This window comes from Scleropages formosus, chromosome 5 (assembly GCF_900964775.1).
Source record: "Scleropages formosus chromosome 5, fSclFor1.1, whole genome shotgun sequence".
Lineage (NCBI taxonomy): Eukaryota > Metazoa > Chordata > Actinopteri > Osteoglossiformes > Osteoglossidae > Scleropages > Scleropages formosus.
The window spans coordinates 7,717,808-7,744,952 of NC_041810.1; the positions used below are offsets into that span (position 1 = coordinate 7,717,808).

General features: G+C 50.0%; 2 protein-coding genes across 2 annotated transcripts; one reads left to right on the plus strand and one right to left on the minus strand.

Annotated features, from left to right (window-relative positions):
• Window positions 1-1,281: 1,281 nt before the first annotated feature.
• LOC108926451 (tyrosine-protein kinase HCK-like) lies at window positions 1,282-9,999 on the minus strand. The gene is made up of 13 exons (XM_018739127.1): window positions 9,829-9,999; window positions 6,526-6,656; window positions 5,731-5,764; window positions 5,441-5,531; window positions 5,145-5,240; window positions 4,954-5,057; window positions 4,689-4,838; window positions 4,414-4,566; window positions 4,141-4,323; window positions 3,974-4,050; window positions 2,389-2,542; window positions 2,149-2,280; window positions 1,282-1,906 (listed from the first exon to the last, which is right to left on the minus strand). Exons 2-13 carry the CDS (start codon window positions 6,643-6,645, stop codon window positions 1,704-1,706), a joined length of 1,497 nt encoding a protein of 498 aa, XP_018594643.1. The 5' UTR covers window positions 6,646-6,656; window positions 9,829-9,999; the 3' UTR covers window positions 1,282-1,703.
• An 8,315-nt stretch (window positions 10,000-18,314) lies between these two features.
• rad21l1 (RAD21 cohesin complex component like 1) lies at window positions 18,315-25,814 on the plus strand. Its single transcript, XM_018739062.1, has 13 exons — window positions 18,315-18,332; window positions 19,511-19,702; window positions 19,909-20,038; window positions 20,681-20,780; window positions 21,405-21,511; window positions 22,013-22,120; window positions 22,203-22,310; window positions 22,871-22,990; window positions 23,369-23,598; window positions 23,729-23,855; window positions 24,391-24,515; window positions 25,068-25,142; window positions 25,626-25,814. The coding sequence occupies exons 2-13, from the start codon at window positions 19,559-19,561 to the stop codon at window positions 25,812-25,814; spliced, it is 1,563 nt and encodes a 520-aa protein (XP_018594578.1). The 5' UTR covers window positions 18,315-18,332; window positions 19,511-19,558.
• The last annotated feature ends 1,331 nt before the right edge of the window (window positions 25,815-27,145 follow it).

Here is a 27,145-nt window from a genome sequence, read left to right on the forward strand (position 1 = left end):
CCAGCACCGACTAATTCCGCACCCCTTTCCCAAATGCAAGGGTCCTGTTCGAGGAAGAGGAGGAAGAAACAAACGGAGCATCTCGAAAGACATGCGGCGCACAGCCGCTGGAATGGTCCTGAGGACAACCACAGAAAGCTCCGGAAGTGCAGCGAGAGCGGCGCTGCTTCCTGCTGTCACAGGGAAACGGAACCGGGCCGAATTGGGGCACTCCGTTCCAGGGGGAAGACGCCACGTGTCCTCCTCCTTCTTCTTGAACGTGTGTGTGAGAGAGAGAGAGAGCGAGAGCGAGCGAGCCTCTGAACAACGCATCACCTCATTGTTCTCAGCAGAACCCCAGGGAGGCTAAAGTGTCCAAACGGCTCCGTTTGGACCAGGAGCTGTGAACACTGGAAGTGAGTTGAACGAAAGTGGCCCCACGCTGTTCTTCATTGGGGCTCTTTTGCTCCGCTACACCTTGTCCTCCCTGGGGCTCTGGAAGCGTCTCTCGATTGTAGCACTTTGAGGACGTTCGCAGAACCGACCCGTCGTGCGCTGCTCAGGGACCGCAGTCTTGCCGTTGCTTCCGGTGGTTTCCGCACTTCACTTGTCCGTGTCCCATCTTATTGTTTTCGTATGCTGTATTTTTCGGAGATGACTGTCCCCTTTGCTGTAGTCTGTTAAACGTGGCACTAACAGGTGGGGGGGAGGGGGGTCGCGGGGCGTGTGTGTCAAGTGGAGTGTGGGAATTCAGTGCAGCTCCCTTTGCTTCCCATGGGGTCTGGTGCTGCCCCATCCACTCTAGTAATTGAAAACATTCATTCCACCCCCTGGCATGACCCTCTTCCACATACCCCCTTTTACCATGCTCCATGCTCAAAAGCAGTAAAAGGCCCAGGAGAAGAGGTGTTCCGTCGACGCTCGGTCCTCGATCACAGAGCCAGCGGAACAAAGACGCTTCGGGAGGTGTCCCGCTTCACCGCCGGTGCCACATCCAGGACGCACTTGTGTACTGTGTGAGCTGCTCACGTGTAATGCAGTATTGAAAAGTGATTAAATCCACCGTTTAAACCTCAGCCGGTGTCCATCACTCCATGGTGGGGGGGCAGCAGTGAGTCAGCGGGTGCTCTTAGGGGTGCTCTTTTCAGAGGCCGGGTTGTTGCCAGGTGACCCCAACCCTGGTATTAATGCTAACTTGACTTACGAACAAATCAAGTTATGAACAAATGAAGTTATGAACAGACTCATAACTTAGATTTATTCATGGATGAGACACTTTTCTCCAAAGTGAACAATGCAGTGGAGTGTGTTACACCAACAGAAGACTTTCCAAAGTTGAGGACCCAGCACATACACATTTGTCCTTGTCCACCTGTTGTAATTTCAGTAAAGCATGGGTGGGGTGGGGGGTCACGTTGTGGTCTTGTGTGTAAACGTGTGTTTGCTGCTTCCGCCCTGCAGTCTTTTCACTGCAGTACCAGTTTTACAGGAACAGTGCAGTGAAACAAGTGATTTGTCGTCTTCCAAACGTTGGCATTGATGAACAGCGAGGTGTTGGACACATGTCCACAAAGAGACACAACAAACACTGTGAAACGTGGACAGGGACACTTGTTGACAGTGTTGTGTATGATAGAGCAGTAAGCGTTTCAGGGACATTCAGTGTGAGGGGACACATTCTGCAGAGGCGGTGTGTGTGTGTATGTGTGTGTGCGCACGCGCGCTCAGGGCTGCTGCTGGTACTGGCTCTCCGTTGCCGTATAGAAGTCCTCCAGCACACTCTGCAGGTACTCGAAGGTGGGCCGCTCTTCCGCCTTGTTCTTCCAGCACAGGACCATGATGTCATAGAGCTCCTGGGGACACGAGTCCATGCGCTGCATGCGGTAGCCCTTCTCCAGCAGCCGAATCACCTCCGGGTTGGTCATCCCTGGACGCAGACACACACACACACACACAGTTGCAGTTACAGTATAGCTCAAAGTATAAAACAAAACTGTAGTTTTTTAAGATTATGGCTTTATCCCAGACTTTTACAGAAACCAAAAGATGGAAAAAACTGAGGGACCGCAGTGCTGTTACATTTTGTCTCACTGCCAACTGGGGGTAAGAGTGACTCTGGAGTTACAGACACACTTTAACCCTTGAAGATGGACCCCTGGGGACACCTGCCTGGGTACGGCGTGCGGCCGTAGCTCACGACCTCCGTGAGCAGGATGCCGAAGGACCAGACGTCCGACTTGATGGTAAAGGAGCCAAAGTTGATGGCCTCAGGTGCGGTCCACTTGATGGGGAACTTGGCACCTGGAGACACACACCTGAGTTCAGGTGGAGCAGCTGAGCCCAGACCCTAATCGGTCACCCACCTCCAGGAACCTCCGTGAAGCCGCGGTTCCCCTGAGCTCCACTCACCCTCCCTGGCCGTGTACTCGTTGTCCTCGATAATGCGCGCCAGCCCAAAGTCGGCAATCTTGCACACAAGCGCCTTGTTCACCAGGATGTTGGCGGCTCGCAGGTCCCTGTGGATGTAGTTCCTGCGCTCGATGTAGGCCATGCCCTCCGCGATCTGGACACGCACGGCACCGGCGTGAGTCATGGGGGGGAACAGCGAGACGCATGAGGACGTGCTGTCCTCACCTCCGACACACAGCACAGTGTCAAAGCACTACGGCCACAGGCCAGCAGGAGGCGCTAATGAGCCGATGAGCAGTGCGAGCGAGTGAGCACAGGACTGACTACACCACTAAACATACATACACATCTCTCAATAAATGTGTGTGTTGCTGCAGCTCTGCGCCTCATCTTCACGCACGTGTTCATCATCGGACTTGTTTTTCCACAGTAAAGGACAAGCAGAGTGGACTAAGTGCGCCATCAACAGACAAAGAGCTGTAGACCCACACACACAGGGCTATGGACACAGCTTGTGTGTGACACCACCATGTTGCTGGTTCACATCCTTCCAGTAGGTTCTATTGAAGAGACATTCAAACAGTAAATACACAGGTAACCAGAGCAGATGGTGTTGGACTCATTGATAGAGCCGTCAGGAGACCAGGAGAGAAATGGCTCTCGGATGGGTTTGCGACCCTTCTTCAATCTGGGAGGGATTCAGCAGCTCTGAGGGAGGCAGGGAGGTCTTGCTGTGCCATAGGGAACTGGGCTTGAGTTCTTTTGACTGTGTTGGAATTGGAACGGGCAGAAGAACATGTGTATGAGTCTGTTTGCTGGTGTTAACCAGCACGATGTCATGTGTTGCCAGGGCGGTGACGCTCTGCAGGGCGCTGCCACACCACAGTATTGGGAAGGAAGTGTCCGTGAGGCGAAGGAAGTGGAACTGCCAAGTGCCAAGTTTACAGCACTGGGAGGAAATGAGCAGCGGCCGCGTCGCAACGGCCACAGCGAGGCCATCAGAGGGCGGTAAAGGGAAGTGGATGACACCCGGCAGCGGTCAACAGTGTCTGTGACGCCCACCCTGCCATGGTCACGCCTGGACCGCAGTACACTTCCCCTTTCCACTGACACACACACACACACACACACACACACACACTGGCCTGTCTGTCTCCACCCAGTGAAATTATAAACTAAAAAAAGCTACAAAATACGAAAGTTACTGGGAGAAAAAGTGAAATGTTGAGTGTTTTTGTGTTACCATCCTCTTGACAACATGACACATGGCTCTGTGTGTGTATGTGTACAGTGTGTGTGTTGCGCAGCGTTGCCGTATTTCAAAGTGAAAGCACAATCCACAGGCACAGTAACTAACCATACCAGGTTATTTGTGAAAAGAAACTGTCTCAGCCGTGCGGTGCAGGCGTCACATGCGGTGTGAGAAATGCAGTATGTACATGGTGCGTGTGGCACGGCGCTCGACGCTCCCCAGGACCTGCGTGGTGCCGTCTCAGCGCCAAACACCACCGTGCCACACATCAGGCCCCAGCTTGGCCCAGTGGATCAGGTCCAGCTCATACGGATGGGGGGGTTGAAAGTTTACCTGCGCGCTGAAGTCGATGAGCTTGGGCAGCTGAATCCGGTTCCCCTCATTGCTCTTCAGGAAGTCCAGCAAACTTCCTGTGGACGCAAACACACACGGAGCGTGAGCCGCACGCACGCACACACACACACATACACTTACACGCGTGCGCACAGGCCCCCGCTCACCCTTCTCCATGAACTCGGTGATGATGTAGATGGGCTCCCCGTTGGTGACGACGGCGTGGAGCCGCACCAGCTTGTCGTGCTGCAGCGACTTCATGAGGTTCGCTTCGGCCAGGAAGGCCTCCACCGACATGCTGCCTGGCTTCATGGTCTTCACCGCCACCTTCACGTGCTTGTTGTACGTGGCTGATGGTGGAGGGAAGAACGTTACCCACCGTTACGCACCGCCGACAGAGCGTCTCATTGGCCGGGACGGCCACGCGACACGCGTCTCACCCATCCAGACCTCCCCGAACTGGCCGGCGCCCAGCTTCTTCTCCAGCTTCAGGGACTCGCGCGGCACCTCCCACGCGTCTTTCTCCCACGGTTTGTTGGGCTTGGAGCTGAGGCACGCGGAGGTGAGCGTCTGGCAGAGCCCGTCGGATTGTTCTGCATGGGCGCGCACACACACACATGCGCATTATTACCTGCTAGAGTGCTGCGCACAAACATGGGGGGTTGTGGCCAGTAGGGGGCACCGTGTAGCAGTCCGCCCAGTGGTGACCACTCACTGCGGTAGTGGGCGACCAGCTCCTGCAGGGTGCTGAATGTGATCCGGGGGGAGATGTAGTAGCCGCCGCTGTCCAGGGTGCGAATCTTGTAATGCTTAACCGAGTCGCCTATCTTTACGTCGGTGTCCTTCACCGACATGGAGTAGCTGCCTAATGAGGAGGAGGGGCAGGAGGAGGCGGAGCCACAGGTGAGCATAGCGCCGACGGCATGCGGCACAACCCCCGGCTACGTGGACGTAGCATTGGACACACTGGACGGTCACACCTTTGGTGGTCTCGCTGTCGCGGATGAGGAACGCGCCGACCGGGTTCTCGGAGGCCAACAGTTGACGCTCCGCATCTTTGCGGCTCAGACCTTTGAAGAACCACCTGAGGAGGAAGACAAGGGTCTCAGAGCAGCACCCAGACACACACACACACACACACACAAAACAGCTGTACAGACACAATACTAACTCCTCCGTCTGCAGGGTGTCCTTAGCCACGTAGTTACTGGGGATGTAGCCCTCCTTGCCCGTACTGGGAGACGCGGCAAACCACCACTCGCCCGACCTGCAGGGGGAGCCAGTGAGGCAGAGCACAACACACACAGAGCATGGTCTTTCCTGAGAATAAGTCCAAGAGGCAGAATGCAACACAGTGGACGGCGAGTGGAAAAGGAGAGGAGAGGATGAGCATGGCGGAGAGAGAGAGACAGAGAGAGACGCGGAGGTCTCCGAGGGGACGGCGGCGTCCACGAGCCGAGCACGCACTCCTGCAGGATCTTGAGCCTGTCGCCCTTCTTGAAGGAGAGGTCCTCGTGGTGGACGGCCTCGTAGTCATACAGCGCGATGGCCGTGGCGTCTGGAAGAAAGTCACATTCACTGACATCATAATCAGTCATTGTCACCACCGCTGTGTGTCATCAGTCACTCGCTGGGCACAGCGCTCTTAGGAGCTCGTCTTTACCGTGTTCACCGAGTTTACCACGTGTGTGTGTGTGTGTTCAGCACCACGGCGCACAGAGCTGGAGAACTGGGAGGTCTGATGTTCACACACTCACCATCACCGCTGGAGCCACAGTTAGACTTCTGGTTCTGTCCAGGACACGAGGTGGGGGCGGGGGAGAGGGCAAGAATTAAGATTGACAAACATCACACTGAAACACAGGACACATTTTTCACCCCACAGGACCAGATCTGTTACCAGAACCACAAGCTCTTTAGTGTCACTCATCTGAAGAGCTCCACCCCAACCCCCCCCCCCCGCCAGCATCTCTTGCTCTACAGCAAACTGAACCCGACAGCCTGCTGGTCGCTCTCTGGGGCCTGACATTTAAAAAAGGGGGTTTTATGGTGTAACTCAGGGTGAAAGTGGTATGGATTTGTGATGTGCACCCTGGGCATGTTGTCAGCTCACTCACACACACAGGATGGGTGGTGCTGACATAAACATGCTGACTGTAGTAAGCCTGTGGTGAAACACCCTACCCTGTGTTACTTACATGCCCTACAGACATTTATTCATTTTGCTGACACTTTTCTCCAAAGCACCTTACAGCATTAATGCCCCTACAAATTGTACAACAGGGTCATTTTACCAGAGCAATTTAAGGTAAGGATATTGCTCAAGGGTATTACAGCTAGAGGGGGGGATTTGAACCTGTAACCCTTGGGTCCAAAGGCATCAGCACTAACCATCACACTACCAGCTCTCCTTATAGCCTCTGTTCTTACCTTGGACCACCTGCTGTACACCTTCACCTGTCCTAAACCTCACTGTTCCTTCACCACAGTGTCCTACACCTCACTGTCCCTTTACGCCATGTCCGCTGTCCCCAGAGCCTGTCCACACTCACTTGGGACGTGGGGTCCTCGACGTAGTGAGGACTCTGGGAGTTTCCTTGACTCTCCTTTGCCTCCTGGTCCTTAGTTTTCTCCGAAGAGCTCTGCTGCTCCTTGGTCTTGATGCAGCCCATCCTGCCGCCTGCTGGAGGGAAGCAGAACATTCGGTCCATTGGCACCTTAAACACTGTGAGCACCCCCGACCCCCAGCACACATGCGCTGCTCTGTACGAAACTGGGCCCAGCGTAACAAACTCATTAAAGCAGACGTTACACTCAGGGTTCATGTGACACTTAATTTTTATTGTGTTTAGCAACTGCTTTTCTGTCTCCTTCGAAATTAAGTTATTGCATTACGGTAATTTACAGTGGGTATTACTACAGCAGTACTGCTCTCTTCTTACAGTCCAGGAAGAATTCCCGGTGTCCCTCAGAACTGCTGAATCCTTCCCATGCTGGAGAAGAGTCTCAAACCATGTCCTTCAGAGACACTTCTATCCTGATCTCCTGACAGCTCCATCAGTGAGTCCAACACCATCTGCTATGAGTATCTATGTATTTCCTATTTCAATGTCACACGTGGGACGTGAACCAGCAATATGGTGGAGTCACACACACAAGCTGTGTGTCCATAGTCTTGTATGTGTGTGTCTCAAGCTCTTTGTCTGTTAATGGTGCACTTAGTTTGCTCTGACTGTACGTCGCTGTAGAGAAGAAAGTGTGTAAAATGAATGTGAGGAACTCGTACCAACAGTCGCACAGCAGTGTGTTGCTCTCGTGACCCTGTGGCCTCGATGCCATCTGAGGACTGAGCCCTTGGGGGCTGAGTTTTAATCCCACATCCGCACGGCACTGTGACCTGATGCTCAGTGACACTTTTGGCAACACACAAGGTCACGGGTTTCAGTCTGGGGACGCCAAACCCGCAAGCTGAGTACAAAACACACCACGGCCCGGGTGCAACCCCTAGCGACCCCCACAGGGTCTCGGTAATATGCTGAAAGGCACGGTGCCAGGCACCGGGCTCAAGTGTGTGGGAGAGCCGCTCTAAAGCCATGTGACACAGCATCTCTTTGTTCGTTCGCCTCTAATCCTGGACCAGTAGGTGGGTCAAAGGTCGCGCCGGGGCGCTCTCACACCGGCCCTTTGTGCGGGCCCCTCGTGTTAGCGGCGGCCAGGGGCCCGTTGGAGCTCGGCCGGAACGCAGACACAGTACCGCCACGAGTCCCGAAGACGCGTGCAATGAAGGACAGCAGCGTCTTGCGGGGTTTCCCGTTTTTTGGGTCGCGGTTCATCCTGCGTCTCGCGTCCGGCTGCAGCGCCAAAAGAGCGCTTTGTGCACTTCAACGCATCTGAGCAAAAGGAGCCTGCGAAAGGGGAGCTTATTTCAACAAGCTCCGCACGGCACGGACGACGGATTTGCCTGTGGCTGCGAGCGGCTCGAACCACTGGCTCGTATGGCGAGTTTCGCGTCGCTTCGCCGCCTGCTCCATGTGGTCCATCCGAGCGTCCGTTTTGCTCCGTTGCAGTTCCACTCTCCAAGATGTTGCTCATGAGCTGCCATCACTCTTTCTCCTTACATCGCTCCCTTTCACTGTAGGGGAGAGAATTCCCGCCAAGACTCGCTCTCCCGCTTTGCATGTGGCCCCCCTCCTGCGTTGTCCGGCGGTGCCATTCGCCAGGTGAGCGAGTCCTGTCTGGTGGCAACAGCCGATGGAGTGACTGACGGCTGGACTGAGAGCGAAATCCGCAGCCAGGAAGAGGAAGTGGGACAAGAGCCGCTATTATACTGCAGAGTGACGCAGCGAAGGCCTGGACGGGACGTGTCCCTTCGTCTTTGTCCCCTGTAGCGGACATGTGTTTTCACATGTTTCTCGAAGTGTGTGTGTGTGTGTGTGTGTGTGTGCTGCAGTGCTGAGTGTAAAGTATGTTAACGTACTGTGAGGAGGACATTGTAATGCTTTTGAAAGGTGTTACATGTTTATGGGTGGTGCTTGGTCAAGTCCTGAGACATGTCTGCAAAAACCAACCACACTTTCACTTGGTTCCAGAAGGTTAAAATGTATATTTCACAGGTGGCTACAGTGACCTCAGCCATGTGACTTTTCATCGGAAAAAGCACCAGGTCACACTGCACCGCAGCGAGGAGAAACTTGAACAGTGAGCACGTCCTGCGGCACTCACCGCAAAGGTGACACCTCCAAGATCCCTGGACTACAGAGAGGTGCGCTGCCGCGGTGGGGCTCTTCTCACTGGAAACCTATATGCAAATTAAGTGTGCTGTGATTTGCATACTGGATCATCCAGCCAACATCACTACTAATCATTGACAGAAGGGACAGTAACGGTCGCGGAAGACCGAGATCTGGGAGCTGCTTATCCCGGGTTCGAGGGCCATGGCTCCGTTTCATTCAAACCCCGAGTCATCGTCAAGGAATCACAGGGTCCCCCAAGGGCCAAACACCGCTTAATAATAATAACAGATAGTCCCCATGTACAGCATCAGCACTTTCAATAATAGCAGATGACTCAAGAGGTTCCTGTGTTTTCTGGACTGTCCCTCTTGCACAACTGGACCACAACTGTCCACAGCTGTCCTGCCACGCGTTCTGCTCAATGTCTAGAACATTCTACTACCTCTGGCAAATGATTGGGTTTCACTGAGACCGGGGTAAAATTCTTTCAAAGGTACCGGACACATTTACAGTACCGCAGATTTACAGTAACACGCAATTGCAGTGACGCACATGAACGAAACAGACAGAAACACATTCGTTCAAGAGCTTCTGGTCACAGAAAGTGTGATCTCAAGGGGGAACAGACATTTCGGAAAATCGCCTTCCGACACTCCGAAGTGTCCTGTCTGGAAGGCGGTATTTGTGGGGTTTTTTATTTTTGTCATCAGCCAGTTTTACACTACTTTACCCATTTATGCGGTACGATGATTTTTAATACATTCGTGATACCGGGAACCAGGTACTGAAAACAGGAACCCAAACATTAGGCCACCTGTTAGACCAGTGTCCAAAATAAGGACAAGGGTAAACAACTGGAAAAGCAGAGATTCACTCTGTGTGTGTGTGTGTGAACTCACTGCACAACACTGTACTCTCAGCATACACCTGCGTTTCACTGACCGTTACACTGTTTCGCTTATTTTTACAACACTGTGTTACACTCACTTCATTTCACTGTTACACTGTTTCACTTTTACCCTCACTCACTGTGTGTGTGAGATACACTGCCCCCCCCCCCAGCGCTGAGTTTAATACCAAAAGAGTCAGTCCCTCATTCACTGCAGCTAAGAAAACACTCACTTTACACTCGCTCTGCCCGCTGCTGCCCCACGTTTCGCTCCGCGCTCCGGCTCTCAGTGCTCCCTGCGCGCGCACACGAGCTCCATGAAGCCGGTGGACCGGAGGCTCAGTGTGCGCGCACGATGCGCGTCGCCGCTGCTTGCGCCTGCTCGGAGCTGAGAAGGTCCGCAGGACCGGGGCTCAAAGTGAGCTGAACTTCCGCAAACGCACGAGGACACCGCCCGACCCGACCCGACCCTACCCCCCCACCGGGACCGCACTTCACACTGGAATTTATAAATAGACTTTAGGAAGAAGGGAAAGTAATTACTGTACTTTTATTGTTCATGTCGGGATTACATTACAGACTAAATGGTCAGTATGAAGGGTTTTACTTTTAGTCTCTGCATCAGGGACTCTGTGTGTGGTGTGTCTGTACAGTATTGTATTTACTGCGCGTGTCGCAGTTTCCTGTTGCGCTTCTCGTTCTCGGCTTTGTGCGGATGGAAAATGAGCGTTTGCACAAACTTTGTGACAAATGCAGTAATTCCGCTTCCTCAGCCGAAAGAGGAAGAGCGGCGCCGATGTTCTCGCGCTCCACACACAGCGTACAGGATCGATGGACAGGTGGCGCGCGCGCTCCAGTGTGTGTGTGTGTGTGTGTGTGTGTGTGTGTGTGTGTGTGTGTGTGTTACGGTACCCAAGGGCTGACATTCACTTCCTGAAGCACATAGAGGCCACCACCCACCAGCACCACACCAAAATAGATACAGTTATAAACAGCAGATAATAAATAATAAATACAAGACACACATTAGAGTGAAACTGAAATTACAGGAACAAAACGTCCTGGGTTCTGATGAGCAGCTCGTGGTGTTGGGCCGCGCTGTCTGGTCCACGAAGACCCGATGAGCTCTGAGCTCCCGCCCCGGCAGCCGACGCTCCTCGTGGCCCCTGTGACACAGGCAGGTGGGACGTAGCTCTCGCTTCTCCCCACTAGGTTGCTGGGACACATCCCAGACTGCTGTGACTCACAGCTTACGCTGTTGGAGAGGGTACATTTGCATCCTGCTGTGGGTTCCTGTCCAGTTCCTCTCGGCAGGTCGGTGCGACAGCTCGTGGACGGCCAGCCTGGACCCACATCCTCAACACCACAACCTGCGTAGGCAGCTGCCAACAATGTCCCATAGCGACTGATGGGTTCCTCGCTGTCTCTCCAGGCCTGGCATCTCACTGTCCCACCAGTAATCCAGGTTGTCCTCCTCCTGAACCTGTTCTGTATCAGGTCACCAACCGCATGGTCTTTGCCCTCCAACCAGAGCCTTCACCTCAAAGCAGACGGTCATCAACCAAAGCTGAAGACAAATCACTGAGCTGAGTGTAGCATTTATACTACAGTATGTGGTCTACAGTGTGTGGTACACAATGCGTGGTCAGCACTTGACAGCTCTTTCATTATGTCATTTACAGTCCAGCAGCAGTTTCCGCTCTGTGCGGCAAGCTTTATGTTCTGCTGACCATCTCACATGCATCTGCTCCGCTATGCTCGGTCTGGGACGCGTTTCATCCTTGTCACAGGGCGCCCCCTGCTGAAGAGGGAAAAATGTGCCTGCAGGTGTGCAAGAACTGGGGAGGGGTCCAACCAGTCGCTTCGCTAGAAAAGCACTGAGGACCACCGGTGTGGCCTTATGGATTCATAGAGCACACTGGAAAGTGAAGGTGCTGTTTTAAGACTGCTTTTAACTCCTTGTTTTCTGAACCAGTCTGGGCATCCTTGAGGGTGTGTGGAGAGCAGAGGGCTTGTGCTCTGTGTCTGTGATGGGGGTGGGGGGGAAGCAGCTCCAAAAGGCTCACGAAGCTCACGAAGAGCGGGAGAATGATGAAGACGGAGGTGCAGTAATGAGGCGGTCATCATTCCTTCCTCGGCAGGAGGTTTCATTCACAGCGCAGCACAAAGCTCGGGTTCACTTTGTCGCCGCTTCTACCTCGGCACGTGAACCCCAACCGCATGCTGTCTGTGCTGACATCCAGTTCTGAGTATTTCAATGAACACATGTCTTTCTCCCGAGTGATTCTCTGCACGCTTCCCACGAATGCACCTTTCCACGCGGCTCCGCTCAGGGATATGAAAGCGCCGTGACACTTCCCCAGGAGACAGAGAGAGACCGCGGGTGGAGCCTGGTGGGGAGCTGAACACCTCCAACCACGTCAAAGCCCTCAAGCACCCATCACGGGACTCACAACTGGACCACAGCTTGCCACAGCTCTCCTGCCACATGTTCTGGACCTCCTCTACTTCTTTCTCTACCTGGACCTTCTCCAAGATGGACATCAAATGAGGTTGGACCCGAACGCCAGCGTACCTTCCCTGAGCAACACCGTGCGGCTTCACCTGCATGTCCTAGGGGAACACCACGGGAGCTGTGCTCGAGGAGAGCCTGGACGTGCACACAGACGCGTACTCCAAGGTGCTGGCCATGGTCGTATACGCAGCGCTCTTCTTCGTGGGCTGCGTGGGCAAAGCAATGACGCTTTGTCGTGTGCTGGCTTCTCTACGACTCGCAGCGACTCGCACTGCTACGTGACGGAGTGAGTAACACAGACTTATGCGCAGTTCTGCTGTGTAACAAAATCGCTGCAGTCCATCACAGCGCATCAGTATCAATCTTAACATTAGCTTTGATCACATTAGACATCAGCAGCCAAATCGCATCTCCAAGAGTTAAGAGTTACGGCCACCATCGTCGTCTTCGTAGCTCAGCTCGTCTGCTTCTTTCCGTCTTTCCGTTGCATTTCACTGATCGCGAATGGAATCCACTCCAAGGTCCTGCTTTACTTCGTACCTTCGCTCGGGGTGTGGAGCTCCGACTACCTGTCAAACGCTTAGCACTCAGGTCTCCACTGAACCGCTAGTGCTCTCTGGCAGTCATTCCTTCTTCTGATGTCCTTAGTTCAGCTTGTGGTCAGGCTGGGTTATGAAGATGCTGACCAGCATTGACCCAGTAGAGTCTGATGACCATGCGGTCAAGTGCCAGTGGAAACCGGAGAAAATGAACAAGTGAATAATGGTGGCTGGTGAGTGGAACTGCTCTTCTTTTGTCCCAGCAGGTCACTCTTTGACTTCTACTACTACTTCTACATGGTGACCAACGTGCTCTTCTACGTCAGCTCTGCCATCAACCCCATTCTCTATAACCTGGTGTCCTCAAACTTTCGGCAGATCATCTTTTCCACCCTCCGCCACTTCTACTTGCTGTGTAGGTGGGAGGGGCCCAGGTTGTGGGGGTGTGGCCAACAGCAGGCCCTACCCAGGCATTCAAACTGTGTCTCCAGCAACCACACCTTCTCGATCAAAGTGTATTCATCCAAGGCCTGGTTCTCCAGCTGCCTTCTTCCCACTTAAATATATCTTAAAACCAACTTCACCGTCCTCCTCCATTGTAGTTGATGATAATTTCCTTCCCTTTGCCAATTTTATTCCCACACTGGACGCACAGGTCCACAAGCAAGGAAACACACAATGGGAGAGCAAAGGTGTCACCAGCACGCTTCACATCACACCCTAACTGTGCAGAAAGGCTCTCGCAGATCAATATTTCATAAGAAGCCTTTTCCATTGGGTAAATGTCTACACCTGGGTACTGTACTTTACATCAGTTGTGAGCAACATCAATGCTCTGTATGTGTATTTCTGTTCTTCATACTGTGCCAGTTCTCAGAGTCCAAGTCAACGTGTGTCAGAGTAAATCCAGGAAATAGAAGTATTTATACACTTCTGGGTTATACTGCTGGACTTAGAATACAGAAGAAAGACTCCTTCACATTTACAGTTTATGGTGTACATGTGTGAACATGGCATGTATATGACAGCCAGTGTCCACTGACTCCACCAACCCTATGAGTTCGAAGTGTCCCGAGGGATGAAGCAGAGTGCAGGACGAACACAGAATGATGTGGAATCTAGGAGTTGCTGTCCCCTGACACACAGCTCCACCGCCTTCCCAGGATCCATTGCGAGTTCTTCCAGTTCGAACAGATGAGTCTTCCTTAGGGGTGATGGGGCCATTGAACAGTGAAACAGTGAATGGGCATTTCAGAAGTTCCCTGGACGCTGTGGCAGCAATGATCCTCGCCCTTGGACTCTGTCCCTCGGGAGCCTCATTATCTTTCCAATTCACCAGAAGATCAACTTTCTGCAAAACTTTGTGTGGCCCAGATCCGCCCTCCCCGGACCCCACCATGACTACCATCCCCATGTGACAGAATGACCGCTACCATGACAAAAACTACTTACATGGATCCAGTCGTGATGTGTACACTATACAAAACCTACATAAAAAGCAAAAGGATATTTGGAGAAATGAAGGTATAAAGAGAAAAATTATGTAGATATTCTAAAATTATGTGATAAATGAGATAAGTGAAATGCTCTTCATTACTGAATGGAAATGAAATTATAATCAGAAAGCGCACACAGAAGGCAGAAGGGGGCATGAAAGCCTTGATCCTGGGAGCAGGAAAGCAGCAGTTTTGCCAATTAAATTGTAACCTTGAAGCCATTTAACACTGAAAAATTCATCATACAATATTGTACCTTCAAATACCACATGACAATAGTGCTTCCTATGTGGCAGCATTATTTATTTACTTTGTAAGCTATTTAAAATAATCCCCATATAAGTGGAATATAATAATTCTCAAAGTGAAGAGCCCCAGTGAGGCTCATTTCAACAGTCATTAACTAACCAGCAGGTTAACTTCTGCTTCAACCAACCAAAAGAATTAGCCAGACTTGGGGGACTTTGTGAATCCATATGAATTGTTCTTATGTAGGGGAACAGGTACTTCAGAGTACTGACCTGCTGGTTCGACCCCAGGAGAGCTCCTGCTGAAGGATCGAGTGACAGTGAGAGCCACAGCGTTACAGCAGATGTTTCCGGTTCGTCAGATTCACTGTATGGAATTACATACCCTAATTATTGTTTTTGATTATGTAGCTGTAATGATGTATATTAATCACAAGTCTTTTAAAGATATGCTTTCATGACATTGTTCTCCCATTCTTTCTCTGCGCTGACTGCCTCTTGTTGTACAGCTCTTCAATGGAATGGCCTGCACAAATATTTTTGCTGTCATATTTATGATGTTTTCAGCCCAGTAAATGCCAGGCCCCACTTTAATTGCTACCGTCACCTGCCTTAGTGCTTGTTCTAATTGTACAGTGCAAAACCCCTTCATTTCCTCTGAGGGACACAAATCCACCTCTCTGACTACGGTGCGGTGTCAAGCACAGCCCTGGACAAGATTACATGACGCACGTAATCCGTCAAACAGGGGGTTTGCACAGGTATAGCCAGGAATGGACACTCAGCCTGGAGGAGCTTGCATGAGAAATGGACCATGAGCGATGTGGGTGAGCTCTGCTGCCTTTTGCTCCTTCCTGATTCAAGTGTTTCCCCCCAAAGCTGCACAGTGTGTGGACAGCTCTCGCTCACTTCCAGAAGCACCGAGGAGCATGAAGCCAAAGAAGAGGGGGAAAAGCTGTGTCAGGCATCCTTCCAGGAAACTCCACAGAAATGACCATATAGCCCAAGTGGACACTCTGCTCTCCCCACACTGACCCTCTTCAGTAACCTCTTACATTTATCTGACACTTTTCTGCAAATCAGCTTAAAGTGTTAAGCCACTTACACTTATTTTCCCATTTATACAGCCGGGTAAATGTACTTGAGAAATCTAGGGTAAGTCCTCCTGGTATTTGAGCCTGTAGCTTCTGGGTCCAAGAGCAACAGCTGTAACCTCTATGCTACTAGGCCCCCTCCGCAAACAGACACAGACACACACACACAGAGACCACTGTCTTACCAGTAATCCTCTACTCAGTTAATGCTCTTCCTTTGGACACCATCTCACACGGGTACAAACCCATCTGGTACTGCAGCTCGTTGGGTCTGGTTGGGTCTGGTGAAATGTGCTTCAGACTGTTTGGGCTGTTGGGGTCTGGTAGTCCTCCACACTGGGACTGGAAACTGGCTGAGCAAACAAGTTTCACTCATGTTAAAACTGCAGTTACTGAAGAATGGATTCGAAAGAAATGTGTGGTCAGTTCACTCCACACCTGAATCCTTGCGGGGGACAACTTCCTTTAGTTGGCAAAAAACATCCCTAGGCATCCCATCACTGCAGACCCCCTGGCGAGTGACGGCCACCCTGGTTATTCCATCAGGCATCATCAAGACATGGGGAGTTGAAGGCATGAGGTACATCACTCCTGCGTTTGGTGGACCTTAGCTCCCTGCGTGGTGCACAGGTGACTCATGGTTTAAAAATAGGACAGAAAAGCAGTAGTGTGAATGAAAGAAGATCTACATCAATAGCCCCACCATCTCCCAGGAGGTGGGAAGACAGGTGGAAATTACTGACACCCCAGTACAACAAAGAGCTGGAAGAGGACAACAACTAGGAGGAAGAAAGTGCCATGAGCTGTTCACTGGGTGTGTGGAGAACATCATCTGCAGCAATCATTCTCCCAGCTCCCTGGATGCCTACAAATTACTCTTAGCTACTTTTGACTCTGCTGTCTCTTCAGCTAAAATCTCCTTCTACCACAACAAAATACAGTCTACAACTAAAAAGCCACAGACTCTTTGCCACCTTCTCATCTCTTGTGTGTCTTCCACCGCCCCCTCCTCCTTCTTCTCTCATTGCTGATGACTTTGCTTTGTTTTTCAGAGACAAACTCAAATCACTGACAAGTGACATCCCGTCTGGACTAATGCAGCTTTCTCCTGTGTGGCCTTCCTGGTACTGCCATTAAACCTCTACAGCTGATACAGAACGCTGCTGCTGCCCGAGTTGTGTTTGACTTGCCGAAGTGTTCTCATGTATCTCCTCTACTTGTTTCTCTGCACTGGTTTCCTATAGCTGCTCGGATCAGATTCAAGACCCTGGCTATCGCCTACAAATGTATCAGTAGAACTGCTCCCAGGTATCTACAGGACTTGATCAACTGCTACACCCAACCAGACCCCTTCGCTCATCTGCTTCTGGTCGCTTGCTGGTCCCGCACAGAAAAAGCAAAGCGCGGAGGTTCTCGGTTCCGGCTCCGTTGTGGTGGAATGACCTCTGCCTCTCACTCAGAACTGCTGAAACTCTGTCCACATTCAAGAAGGGTCTGAAAACTCACCTCTTCTGGACTCACTTCACCCATCATCTCTCAAGCTCATGTATAATGTAAATGTTCATTCACCGTAACTTCATGAGCATCCCCAGATAAGCCTTTACACAGCTGCTACTCCTGTATTATACGTAAATGTTTGTGTACATTAAAAAAAATTGGAGGAAGGTTATCAGGATTCACCTATCCTGCGTTTAATGCACCTACTCATGCGATGAACATCGGTGCATCAAGTGGAATAAAACAAACTAGGTTTACTTAAGAATCACATGTCTGCAGGCATGTCTCTTTCTATGAGATGTACATCGCTTTGGAGAAAAGCATCTGCTAAATGAATACATGTAAATGTAAATGTCAGTTTCAAGAAAAGCTTGCAGACACAGTGATAATCTGTAGCACACAATCAACTGTGGTAACTAAGGATGGAGCAAGCGGGGAAGAAACTCTTTTGCCCAGTTAATGAGCTGGAGTCGCAGACGGATTCAGGGACCTCACACGTACGTAAGCGCTGGGCCTTCTCAGTAAACAACCTGAAGGAGATCAGATGACAGATGCCGACGAGGAGAGGGCTGGGGACTCAGGACTGATGACCGAAGCCCGATGAGAGCAAGCGATGCTGTACTCCGGCTGCTCCTCGGCTCAAATAGAAGCAGGGCTCTTCTGCGTTTCCAGATGAAATTAATGAACTTTATCATGCGAGTCATGAAGAGCCAAGTGTGGAGATGTGATGGTCACACGACCTGACCCCCGAGCCACGCAGGCCTCCACCTTGAGAAGCGACCCCTCCAAAGAGTCCTGGTCAAAACAGTGAGGGGGCAGAGTGGTCAACCACAGCAGTGTGAACCTCAGTCAGGGACCTGGGTTCAAGTCCCACCTCCTGCTGTAGCACCCATGCTGTGAGTCACCTTGGGCAAAAGTGTGAAATAAATAAGTAATATAATATGAACCGTTAACTCTCTGGGAGTGCTCAAAAGAGTGACCGATGGGCGGCAACTCGGCGGAACATGGGTCATGGTAAGACCTGCGGAAACTGATAGTGGGAGGAGCACGAAAGAGATGAGGTGAAACTCATAGAGCAGAACTCGTCGAACCAACCGTTACCGCTCAGTGAGTGAGGCTACTGGAGGAGGACTTCACCGAAGCGAAGGATGATGCAAAACGTATTTTTGATGAAGGGTGCGGTACAATCATGGAGCTGCACCGACCGAGTCCTCGCGGAAGCAGGCTGAGGTGAGGAGACGACAGTCGCGCGGACCGCAGGCAGCGCGGGGCCTCCGCGCGCCCCGAGTGGCGGGCTGCGCGCGACGAGCTCTCTTCACTTGTCGACGACGGAGTAACGACACTCGTAGTAAGTGTCCCGTGCGTGTTTTCTTAAAATACATACATGTATGTGAATATGTACTGTAAACCACCGCCGTTATTTAAGCAGCATTGATTCGGCTGTCGGTAATTCTACTTTAACAAGTTTACTGAGGAAACTAGTTCCAAATGTTTTATTTTTTCAACCGCTTAAAGTTACGCGACGAGAACCCCTTCCGTGCCGTGAGACTAAAAGTTATCACTAAACCGAACTGTCTTCCAACCAGAAGTTTACCGACGAAGAAAACATGATTTTTATTTATCTGTTTCGTACAATTCCGACCCGGCGTTATGAAACGGCGCCAAAACAACACAAGTGGGACGAGACCCTAAATTTACCGCCTTAACCAACAACGAAACTAAGACTTTAAGAAATGTTTAAAACTATAAAAGGAGGGTTTTTATTTTATCCGTTCAGCGGAAGCTTGTAGTACAGTGTTGCTGTTAATGAATGATCTTATTATCCGACGTAAATGTAAGTTCGCCTACCGACTTGGTCGCGAGGAGCGGTGCTGTGAGCGATGACGTCATCACTGCTGTAACGGCCCCGTTCCCAAATGGTCATTGATATGATTTCATACAGGCGAACAAAGGCTGTCGGTCCATCCTGTGTAAAATTTGGTAGCAATGCCTACAGCGTGCAGTATAACGAAGTGGTTCGTGGAGAGGCGTTTTAGACCCAAATTGCCAAAGCAAATGCTGATATCAGTCAGGCTTTATTTTTTACCAAGTGGTAAGCAGAGTGGTAAGTAACTCACTGTGTTGTAAAGTTTGCACAGTTGAAACCATGGTATCTCAGTAGCATTACTTCATCTCTATCTCAACAAGAAACCTTTTGTAAAATATAATAAGGCTTTGGCACAGTAATATTAATCATTTTTGATTTAATGATATACTCAAAGGGGGGTGCAGTGGCACAGAATTTGACCGGGGCCTGTTCTCTGGTGGGTCTGGGGTTCAAGTCCTGCTTGGGTTGCCTTGTGATGGACTGGTGTCCTGTCCTAGGTGTGTCCCCTTCCCCTCCAGCCCTATGCCCTGTGTTGCCGGGTTAGGCTCCGGCTCGCCACAACCCCACGTGGGACAAGCGGTTTCAGCAAATGTGTGTGTGTGTGTGTGATATACTCAAGCTGTCTGCAATGGAAATATAAGGCTGTTTCTCTGTTGCAGCTGCCTGGTTGTAGCAGAAAAAAGAAGAGCTCAGGTTGAGTGTGGAACATGTTTGACATGCAGCTCTTCACGTCAAAGCGTGGGCCTCTGGCCAAGATCTGGCTGGCGGCACACTGGGACAAGAAGATCACAAAGACCCATGTGTTCGAGTGCAACCTAGAGACCACGGTCATGGACATCATCTCACCACAGGTGGTCCAGGGCTTTCTGCATTTAGTTATTTCAAAGAATGGCTGAGCTGAAGGTTAAGAGGACTTTCAGGTTAATCACCATACCAGCATCAAGCTGTAAACATCTTGGTCCATCTGACATGATTTATAGGCCTGTGCACTCTGCAATATGTAGATAGCTTTTCAGTATCTGTTTCTGATAAATGTGTCTTTTATCACCACTGGCAGATCAAGATCGGCCTGAGGACATCTGGTCACCTTCTCCTCGGGGTAGTGCGGATCTATTCTCGGAAAACCAAGTACCTCCTGGCTGACTGCAGCGAAGCCATCGTGAAAATCAGAGTTGCCTTTCGTCCAGGTTCTGTATGGATAGAACAATGGAGCAAATTCATAATTATTTTTAAAACTGTTCATTCATAATTTTAATTTGTTTTTTGTAGACATTAATTCAGGATAATTTAAAGAGTATAGAATTTCTCCATCACCTATATAATGTTCACACTAAAATTGGCTGATCTAATACCAAAAAATGTAGCAATATATTTAAAATTTAGTAATACTGACAGGGGGCACGGTGGTGCAGTGGGTTGGACTAGGTCCTGCTCTCCAGTGGGTCTGGGGTTCGAATCCCGCTTGGGGTGCCTTGCAACGGACTGGTGTCCCGTCCTGGGTGTGTCCCCTCCCCCTTCAGCCTTACGCCCTGTGTTGCCGGGTTAGGCTCCATGACCCCATCTGGGACAAGCAGTTCAGAAACTGTGTGTGTAATACTGACAGAAACAGCAGTTATTACAGGAAAAGAAAGGAAGTAAAATATGAAAAAGTCCAATGGGGTCAATGCTTCTTTAAAGTGCTGTGTGTTTGTGTTCTTGTTTAAATTTTACCACAATGTTTGCTTGGTAATGCAGGAACAGCACATTGTAGTAAACAGTTAAAGTGATGTAAGCCCCAGAGTGTCTCAGCTGTGTTACGCGCTGGTAACATCTCAGTTGTCCCATTTCAGGTCAGACTGACTTGCCTAGTGAGAACACAGAGGCTCCACTCAACACCATCACCTTGCCTGAAAACTTTACTGACTTTGAGCTACAGCTGCCAGATGCCAGGTAATCGAAGAAAAGTCTCTTTTTTCATTCTCTTGTCCTCTGTTTTGCTTCTTTTTCCTTAAATCAGTTGTATGCCACTGAGGGAATTTCCCTCATCATTATTCCATCTGTCCATCATCAAGATTTACTTCTCCAGTGCAGGGCCATGGTGGCTTGGAACCTATCCCTGAAATATGGTCGGAGGCAGAGTATGCCCTGGAAAAGATGGCAGTCCATCGCAGAGCAATCACACACACACATATACACAAACAGCCAGTCCACCTGAAACGCATGCCTTTGGACTACGGGAAGAAATTCATGAAAACACTATACAAATTGAGCTGGATTCAGAGCCCAGACACCACAAGGAACCTGCACTACCCATTGCACCAACATGCTTTCCCTTGATGTTGTTGTCATCGTTGTTGTAGCTTAGTTAAAAAAAACTTTTCCTTAGTTTAAATTGATCAGTTGAAATGGCTGGTTTGGAGTACTGTAATACTCTAGGACCCAATATTCACCTGCTGTTAGATCGCTGTGGAGAACCAAAAGCATTAGTGTTGTTCTTTCTCACAGCTTTTGGGAGTGAAGGAAATGTGTTTGCTGACTGTCCCTCATTTGTCTCTTTCGTACCCCTGCCTTCAGTGTCATAGATGTGGTGGACCACTTCACACTGAACCAGTCCAGGAGCGAGGATATCACCATGAAGGAGGACTATGGAAACAGCTTTCTTGTGCTGGAGTCTGACTTTGGTGAGTAGAAGTACTTTGATTAAAGTTTTATTTGCACAAAAGGAACGAGAAGTTTTGTTGAAGATGGTAAGTCTTCTCTTTTTCTGTGACTTTACCTGTCTTTTTTTTCCTCTCCAGTTTAAAAGCACTAGACTTTCTTCACTAGTTGCTTTCTGTCACAGGAGAAATGGACACAGACACACACACACACTTTCTGAACTGCTTGTCCCATACGGGGTCGCAGGGAACCGGAGCCTACCCGGCAACACAGGGCGTAAGGCCGGAGGGGGAGGGGACACACCCAGAACGGGACGCCAGTCCGTCGCAAGGCACCCCAAGCGGGACTCGAACCCCAGACCCACTGGAGACCAGGACCCGGTTCAACCCACTGCGCCACCGCGCCCCCTTGAGAAATAGACATAAATATAAAAATATTAGTATAAATCACTTAGCAAAACCTTTCTCGGTGTCTGTCATGCTCTTCTCTCCCATTGTTCCTCACTCTCTAACTGTGTTTTCTAGGGAACAAAGCTAGCCTACAACAAGGGGGCATGTTTGATGGGAGCTTCCACAGCTTGCCCACACACACAGATGGCTTCGGAGACGAGGAGGGCACCTTTGACTTCCTCGGTATGGTTCTCAAGATGTTTGCTCACTGTCGTTCATTGTTACATCACTCAACAACACGTTGATGCCAGTGTGCCCTCATCAGATTTCATGGCATCTTCCGGGGAGGATATCATACCTACAGACTTTTCCAGTGGTTGTTCGAAGAACAACATCCCGCCGACCCCACCCCCAACTGCAGAGGAGAAAGAAGGTTCTGGGTTATTATTTTCTTTCCTAATGATGGAATTCTACACGTGCACAATAGTTAAATTATGTTACCCCTTTGATGCCCCCTGATGCCAGTAAAATGCAGCACAATATACAGTAATGGCATATAGTCAATCAGGCTGCTGTGGAACTGCTAGTGGGAACAGTCATGTATTGGTTAAGAAAATAGGATGGTGAGTGGAAATGTTGCAGTTTCAATTCCTCAAAGCGGTCTTTCTGTCCAACTGTACAAATTTGGCTAAGGTGCAGTGGCGCAGTGGGTTGGGCCAGGTCCTGCTTTCTGGTGGGTCTGGGGTTTGAGTCCTGCTTGGGGTGCCTTGTGATGGACTGGTGTCCTGTCCTGGGTGTGTCCCTCCCCCATTGTGTTGCTGGGTTAGGCTCTGGCTCCCTGTGACCCCTGTATGGGACAAGTGGTTTCAGATTGTGTGTGTGTGTGTGTGTGTGTGTGTGTGTGTGTGTGTGTGTGTGTGTGTGTGATATACATACACACACACACACACACCACATGTGCTTTTATCAGTGATGTTTGGGTAATGATTCTAGCAGAGTGTGTGGAGACAGCATCTTGGCCCGATGGGTCAGATGACTTTCCAGCCATGGATGAAACCACACTGGTGGAGAACCTGGAGGAGGCATTTGCACTTGAGCCTGTGTCCATCACATGTGAGTGTGTCCTAACCAGCTGTGGGCCAGCACACCCAACCACACAGCCTGGAGCATAACTCCAGCAGGGTCCAAATCCCATTATCATCTGAATGATATAGAGCTGTTTGTACTGCTTTTATTTATTTGTACACTTTATATTTGCACTAGTTTGTACTAAAGAGTGATATTTATTTATTCCTATGTTATTCCAGTGTCTTTTGTCATTGCTGTGTTGTATGTGTGCTGCTGTAGCCTCATACTGTTTCCTCCATGAATTAATAAAGTTTTGATCTATCTATCATCCTGTTTGTCCATGTCTATCTATTGATCTATGTGTTATGAATTGTTTTAGCTACAAGCATGTTTGATTTACTGAGTGCTTACATGGTTTGTCAGCCACTTTGGAGAAGAAGAGGGATAAGAGGAAGAGACGGCTTGTGGTGGACCGTGAGAAAGAGCTCTCCAGTGAAGCCATCCAGAAGCAACTGGCAGACTGCTTTGATCTGGTAGCCCCACTAGAAATGGCTCCGCCAACCCGCCAGCTCATTGAGTGGAAGGAGACTGGAGGAGTGCACTGGCTTCTCCGCCACAGCTGTGTCCCTCTCGTACACCCACAGCTGCAGCAGGTACTGCTCACCTGTCTGCAGGAAGTAAACGTCTGCTGTATTTGCCACAGTGCATACTGTAATGGTATCTTTATCTGTATACATTAAGTGAGTTACTATACGTTCTTAGCTATGACATGGGATGCTGCAGTGCATCATGGGTCAGAAGCCCTTTCTGCCTTCCCAGCTGTTCCCTGGAGACATGTTTCCAGGAAGGTGGAAGAACATGAATGGAATCGAGGAGCTGGACCCAGAGGAGATGAGGGCACAGCAGGAAGGTGGAGATGTGACATAACAACCATATTCACCTCAGTCATTTACAGTTTGGTGTGACTTGTTTGTATTATTTCAAGTAAGCTGCAAGGTCATTATATAAATTATTATTATATGTATTCTGTGTATATGGGGGGCGTGGTGGCACAGTGGGTTGGACCGGTTCCTGCTCTCCAGTGGGTCTGGGGTTCGAGTCCTACTTGGGGTGCCTTGCGGCGGACTGGCGTCCTGTCCTGGGTGTGTCCCCTCCCCCTCCGGCCTTACGCCCTGTGTTGCCGGGTTAGGCTCCGGCTCCCTGCAACCCCGTATGGGACAAGTGGTTCTGAGAATGTGTGTGTGTGTGTGTGTGTGTGTGTGTGTGTGTGTGTGATATTTCTCCATATATAAAGGGATCTGGAGTATACTACTGTATGAAAACTGTATAAACAGAATATGAGAAACAAATACATACAGTATAGTGTACAGGGTTACTGTCCCTCTCCACCTGTCTATTTGCTGCTGTGTCCACTCCTCCCTCCACCTTCCATGTCTGTGGTGTAGAAAATGATGAGTGCATCTCCCTGCATGAGGAACATCCCAGCCTCCTGACAGACCTGCTTGAGCCTGAGGTCACTGAGCACAGCACTGACCACACACCTCTTGGCCCCCCTGTGGAGCGCAGCAGTGTGGGTGTGGGTTCTGCCTGTTGGTTTCAAAGCTTTTAAATCACTAAACAGGGTCTAAGTGACGACTTGTCCCTTTCTTATTCTTTGGGTGAGAACTAGAGCAAGAGAAGTCCCCTGAGACACAGACTTTTTTCCATGCCCTGCAGGGGGGCAACGGGGCTGAAGTAATCTTCTCGAACCTGCTGTTCAGAGAGACTCTACCAGAGGGTCAGATTCAACCTGCACAAACTGGGACTCAGGAACTGCACCACCTGGCCTTATTGCAAGAAACTAAGGTCTACACACACACACACACACACACACACACTTTAAATGTCTTATTATTCTCATAGTTCTTATGTAATATTTTTTGCCTTGTATTAACCTAACCTTTTAAGTCACTGTGGGAAAAGGCATCAGCTAAATAATTATAATAATAATTACAATCATTTTAATTTTCTTATGATTTGGAGGCTACAGATTTAAATTTCAGACTGAATAGCCTGGTGGGTATATCACTACAATCTGTGCTGTGTAGCTGCTGTTTTTTTGTGTTTGCTGTGTTCATAACAGCCCCCCCTGGACAGCCAGGATCTGGAGGAAAAGAAGATAAACAGCAGAGTACAGAATCTCCTTCACATCCTCCAAGTGAGAGCGCCAAGGCCACAAAATACCCTCCTTGCATCTCTTTCTTGTGCCCCTGCAGATGTGGGTCCCTTTAGGTCTGTGGAGGGGAGTGTCTGTTTCAGGGAGACACAACTCTGCCAGATGTCTTTGTTGTGGCTAGCAGCATTGTTGCAAAAGTGATTCTCCCAGAAATCCCTGAGGCTGTGTAAGGACAGGGATTTAAAAAGGGATGACTGTTAGGATCACTGAGGCTCCAAGAGATGGCAAAAAATACCCGAGGGCATAACAGGGGCTTTAGCAGAATAGTTCTGCAGTATGCAATGTGTTCTGCACTTGAATTATCTGCTTTTCCAGTGCATCCTTTCAAATAGAATAATTTTACACTTTTTCCGAGTTTGAAAGAGGCGCCACAATGCTTTGGTGGGATGCTTATGGGGTGGCTGACCCACTGGGGGTCTCTCTGTGAGTAACACACAAACACACCTTGTGTTCTTCCTCCAACAGGAGCAGAGGTGCAGGGGTGCCTCTGGATTCCACTTAAGCGAGCTCTGCCAGGGTGGAAACCGCACCCACCTCGCTGCCACCTTCTTCTGCCTGCTGGTGCTGCATAAGCAGAGGGTGCTGGAGTTGCGACAAGAAGTGGCCTACGGGGATATCGTCGCCACCCCCGGGCCGCGCTTCTCACAGCTGTAGGGCCTCGGTATACATGGCACAGTGGCTGTTGGTTTCAACCTTGCACTTACTGTGTTCCACTGTGGTCTTGTCTGCATGTCACCTTGTGTCACCGAGGTCCTTCTTTCCTTTATGTCTCCCAAAGGCACTGAAAATCCACCTCAGGGGCCTTCATTCAGCTTTCCTTGCATTATACTGCAGAGAAAATGACTATTTATAGTGCAGTGATTTTTGTACCAGCTCTGCCTGTACCGCTCAAATATTTGCTCAAATATTTGAGCGGTACAGGTTGGCATTGGTTTTTCAGCACATTAACTGAACTTGTGTTCTTAATGAACTTGCATTAAAAATGTTGGTGCTTTTTAATAATTCAATAAACAAAGTTAAATTAATATTTCAGCTACTCATGTTTAAATTCATGGGACGTATTAATGCTTTTATATCAAAGATGGATCTTGTCAAACCACAGGAGCTTTTGTGTTTTTTCAGGTGGACGCACAAGTAGGAGGGGTTGAAGTAGCCGACAGAGACAGCAAGGCAGCAGTGGTCAAGGCATCACCTGGGGCTTGAATGTATGAGGGTGTGTCAGACAAAACAGTTTTGGGAACAGTGGTTTGGTCCTGTGCGGTGTCAAGAGAGAATGCATACAGTCACTTGAGGACACATGTGTCCAGGGCCATAGGGACCCCTGGAGACCCCAGGACACATTCCTAGGGAGGTCCCACTTTCCTGTGGAGGTGGGTTGAAATCCCATCTTGAGTCTGTGGCTGTGGACATAGTTCGTGACACCCACAAAGGACACTCTGTCCTGTCTCCTCCTCGGACTGAGGGCCTGTTACCTGAATAGGACCTACAAGCATCTGTGGCACAGGCCATGCCCACTTCCCATCCAAAGCCTAAACCCCTGTCCCTTCCCAGGTGAACTCTGACCCATCCATCCCTAGCTCCAGAGGGCAACAAGAGATAGGCTCCGCCCCCACCCGGCATGTCACATGAGACATGAGATTTATGTTGTGTAAGTGTATGTTCCTGCTGATGGACACATCTGATCATCATTATTTCTGAATTCTTATCAGGGGCGGTGTCTTTGTACTAACTGCAAAAAACAGAAGTCTTTTCCTTGTTCCGTTAAAATGAGTAAGTTGCAGTGAAGAAACATGTTTGAGTGACTGATGTCGAAGATTAAAACAACGCTGGTGAAGGTGATCGGTCAGCGCGGTGTGTAGGACACAGCAGCCGTGTGTTTCGTGTTCCGCCCACGGCGCTAGAGCGGTGTGTTCTGGTCCATTTCCCACTGAGGTGCCGCTAAATCAGTTCAATTCAATCAATGTATTTTTAATGTGCGCTGAACA

What these genes read in the sequence shown, in the direction of transcription:
- LOC108926451 (XM_018739127.1), bottom strand. Translation starts at nt 6,645, where the DNA reads ATGGGCTGCATCAAGACCAAGGAGCAGCAGAGCTCTTCGGAGAAAACT. An exon ending in CGACAGCGAGACCACCAAAG is followed by an intron (nt 4,839 to 4,953) that starts GTGTGACCGTCC and finishes CCTCCTCATTAG; the next exon opens with GCAGCTACTCCATGTCGGTG. An exon ending in GCTGGTCGCCCACTACCGCA is followed by an intron (nt 4,567 to 4,688) that starts GTGAGTGGTCAC and finishes GCGCCCATGCAG; the next exon opens with AACAATCCGACGGGCTCTGC.
- rad21l1 (XM_018739062.1), top strand. Translation starts at nt 19,559, where the DNA reads ATGTTTGACATGCAGCTCTTCACGTCAAAGCGTGGGCCTCTGGCCAAG. An exon ending in AACTGCAGAGGAGAAAGAAG is followed by an intron (nt 22,311 to 22,870) that starts GTTCTGGGTTAT and finishes TAATGATTCTAG; the next exon opens with CAGAGTGTGTGGAGACAGCA. An exon ending in TGAGCCTGTGTCCATCACAT is followed by an intron (nt 22,991 to 23,368) that starts GTGAGTGTGTCC and finishes ATGGTTTGTCAG; the next exon opens with CCACTTTGGAGAAGAAGAGG.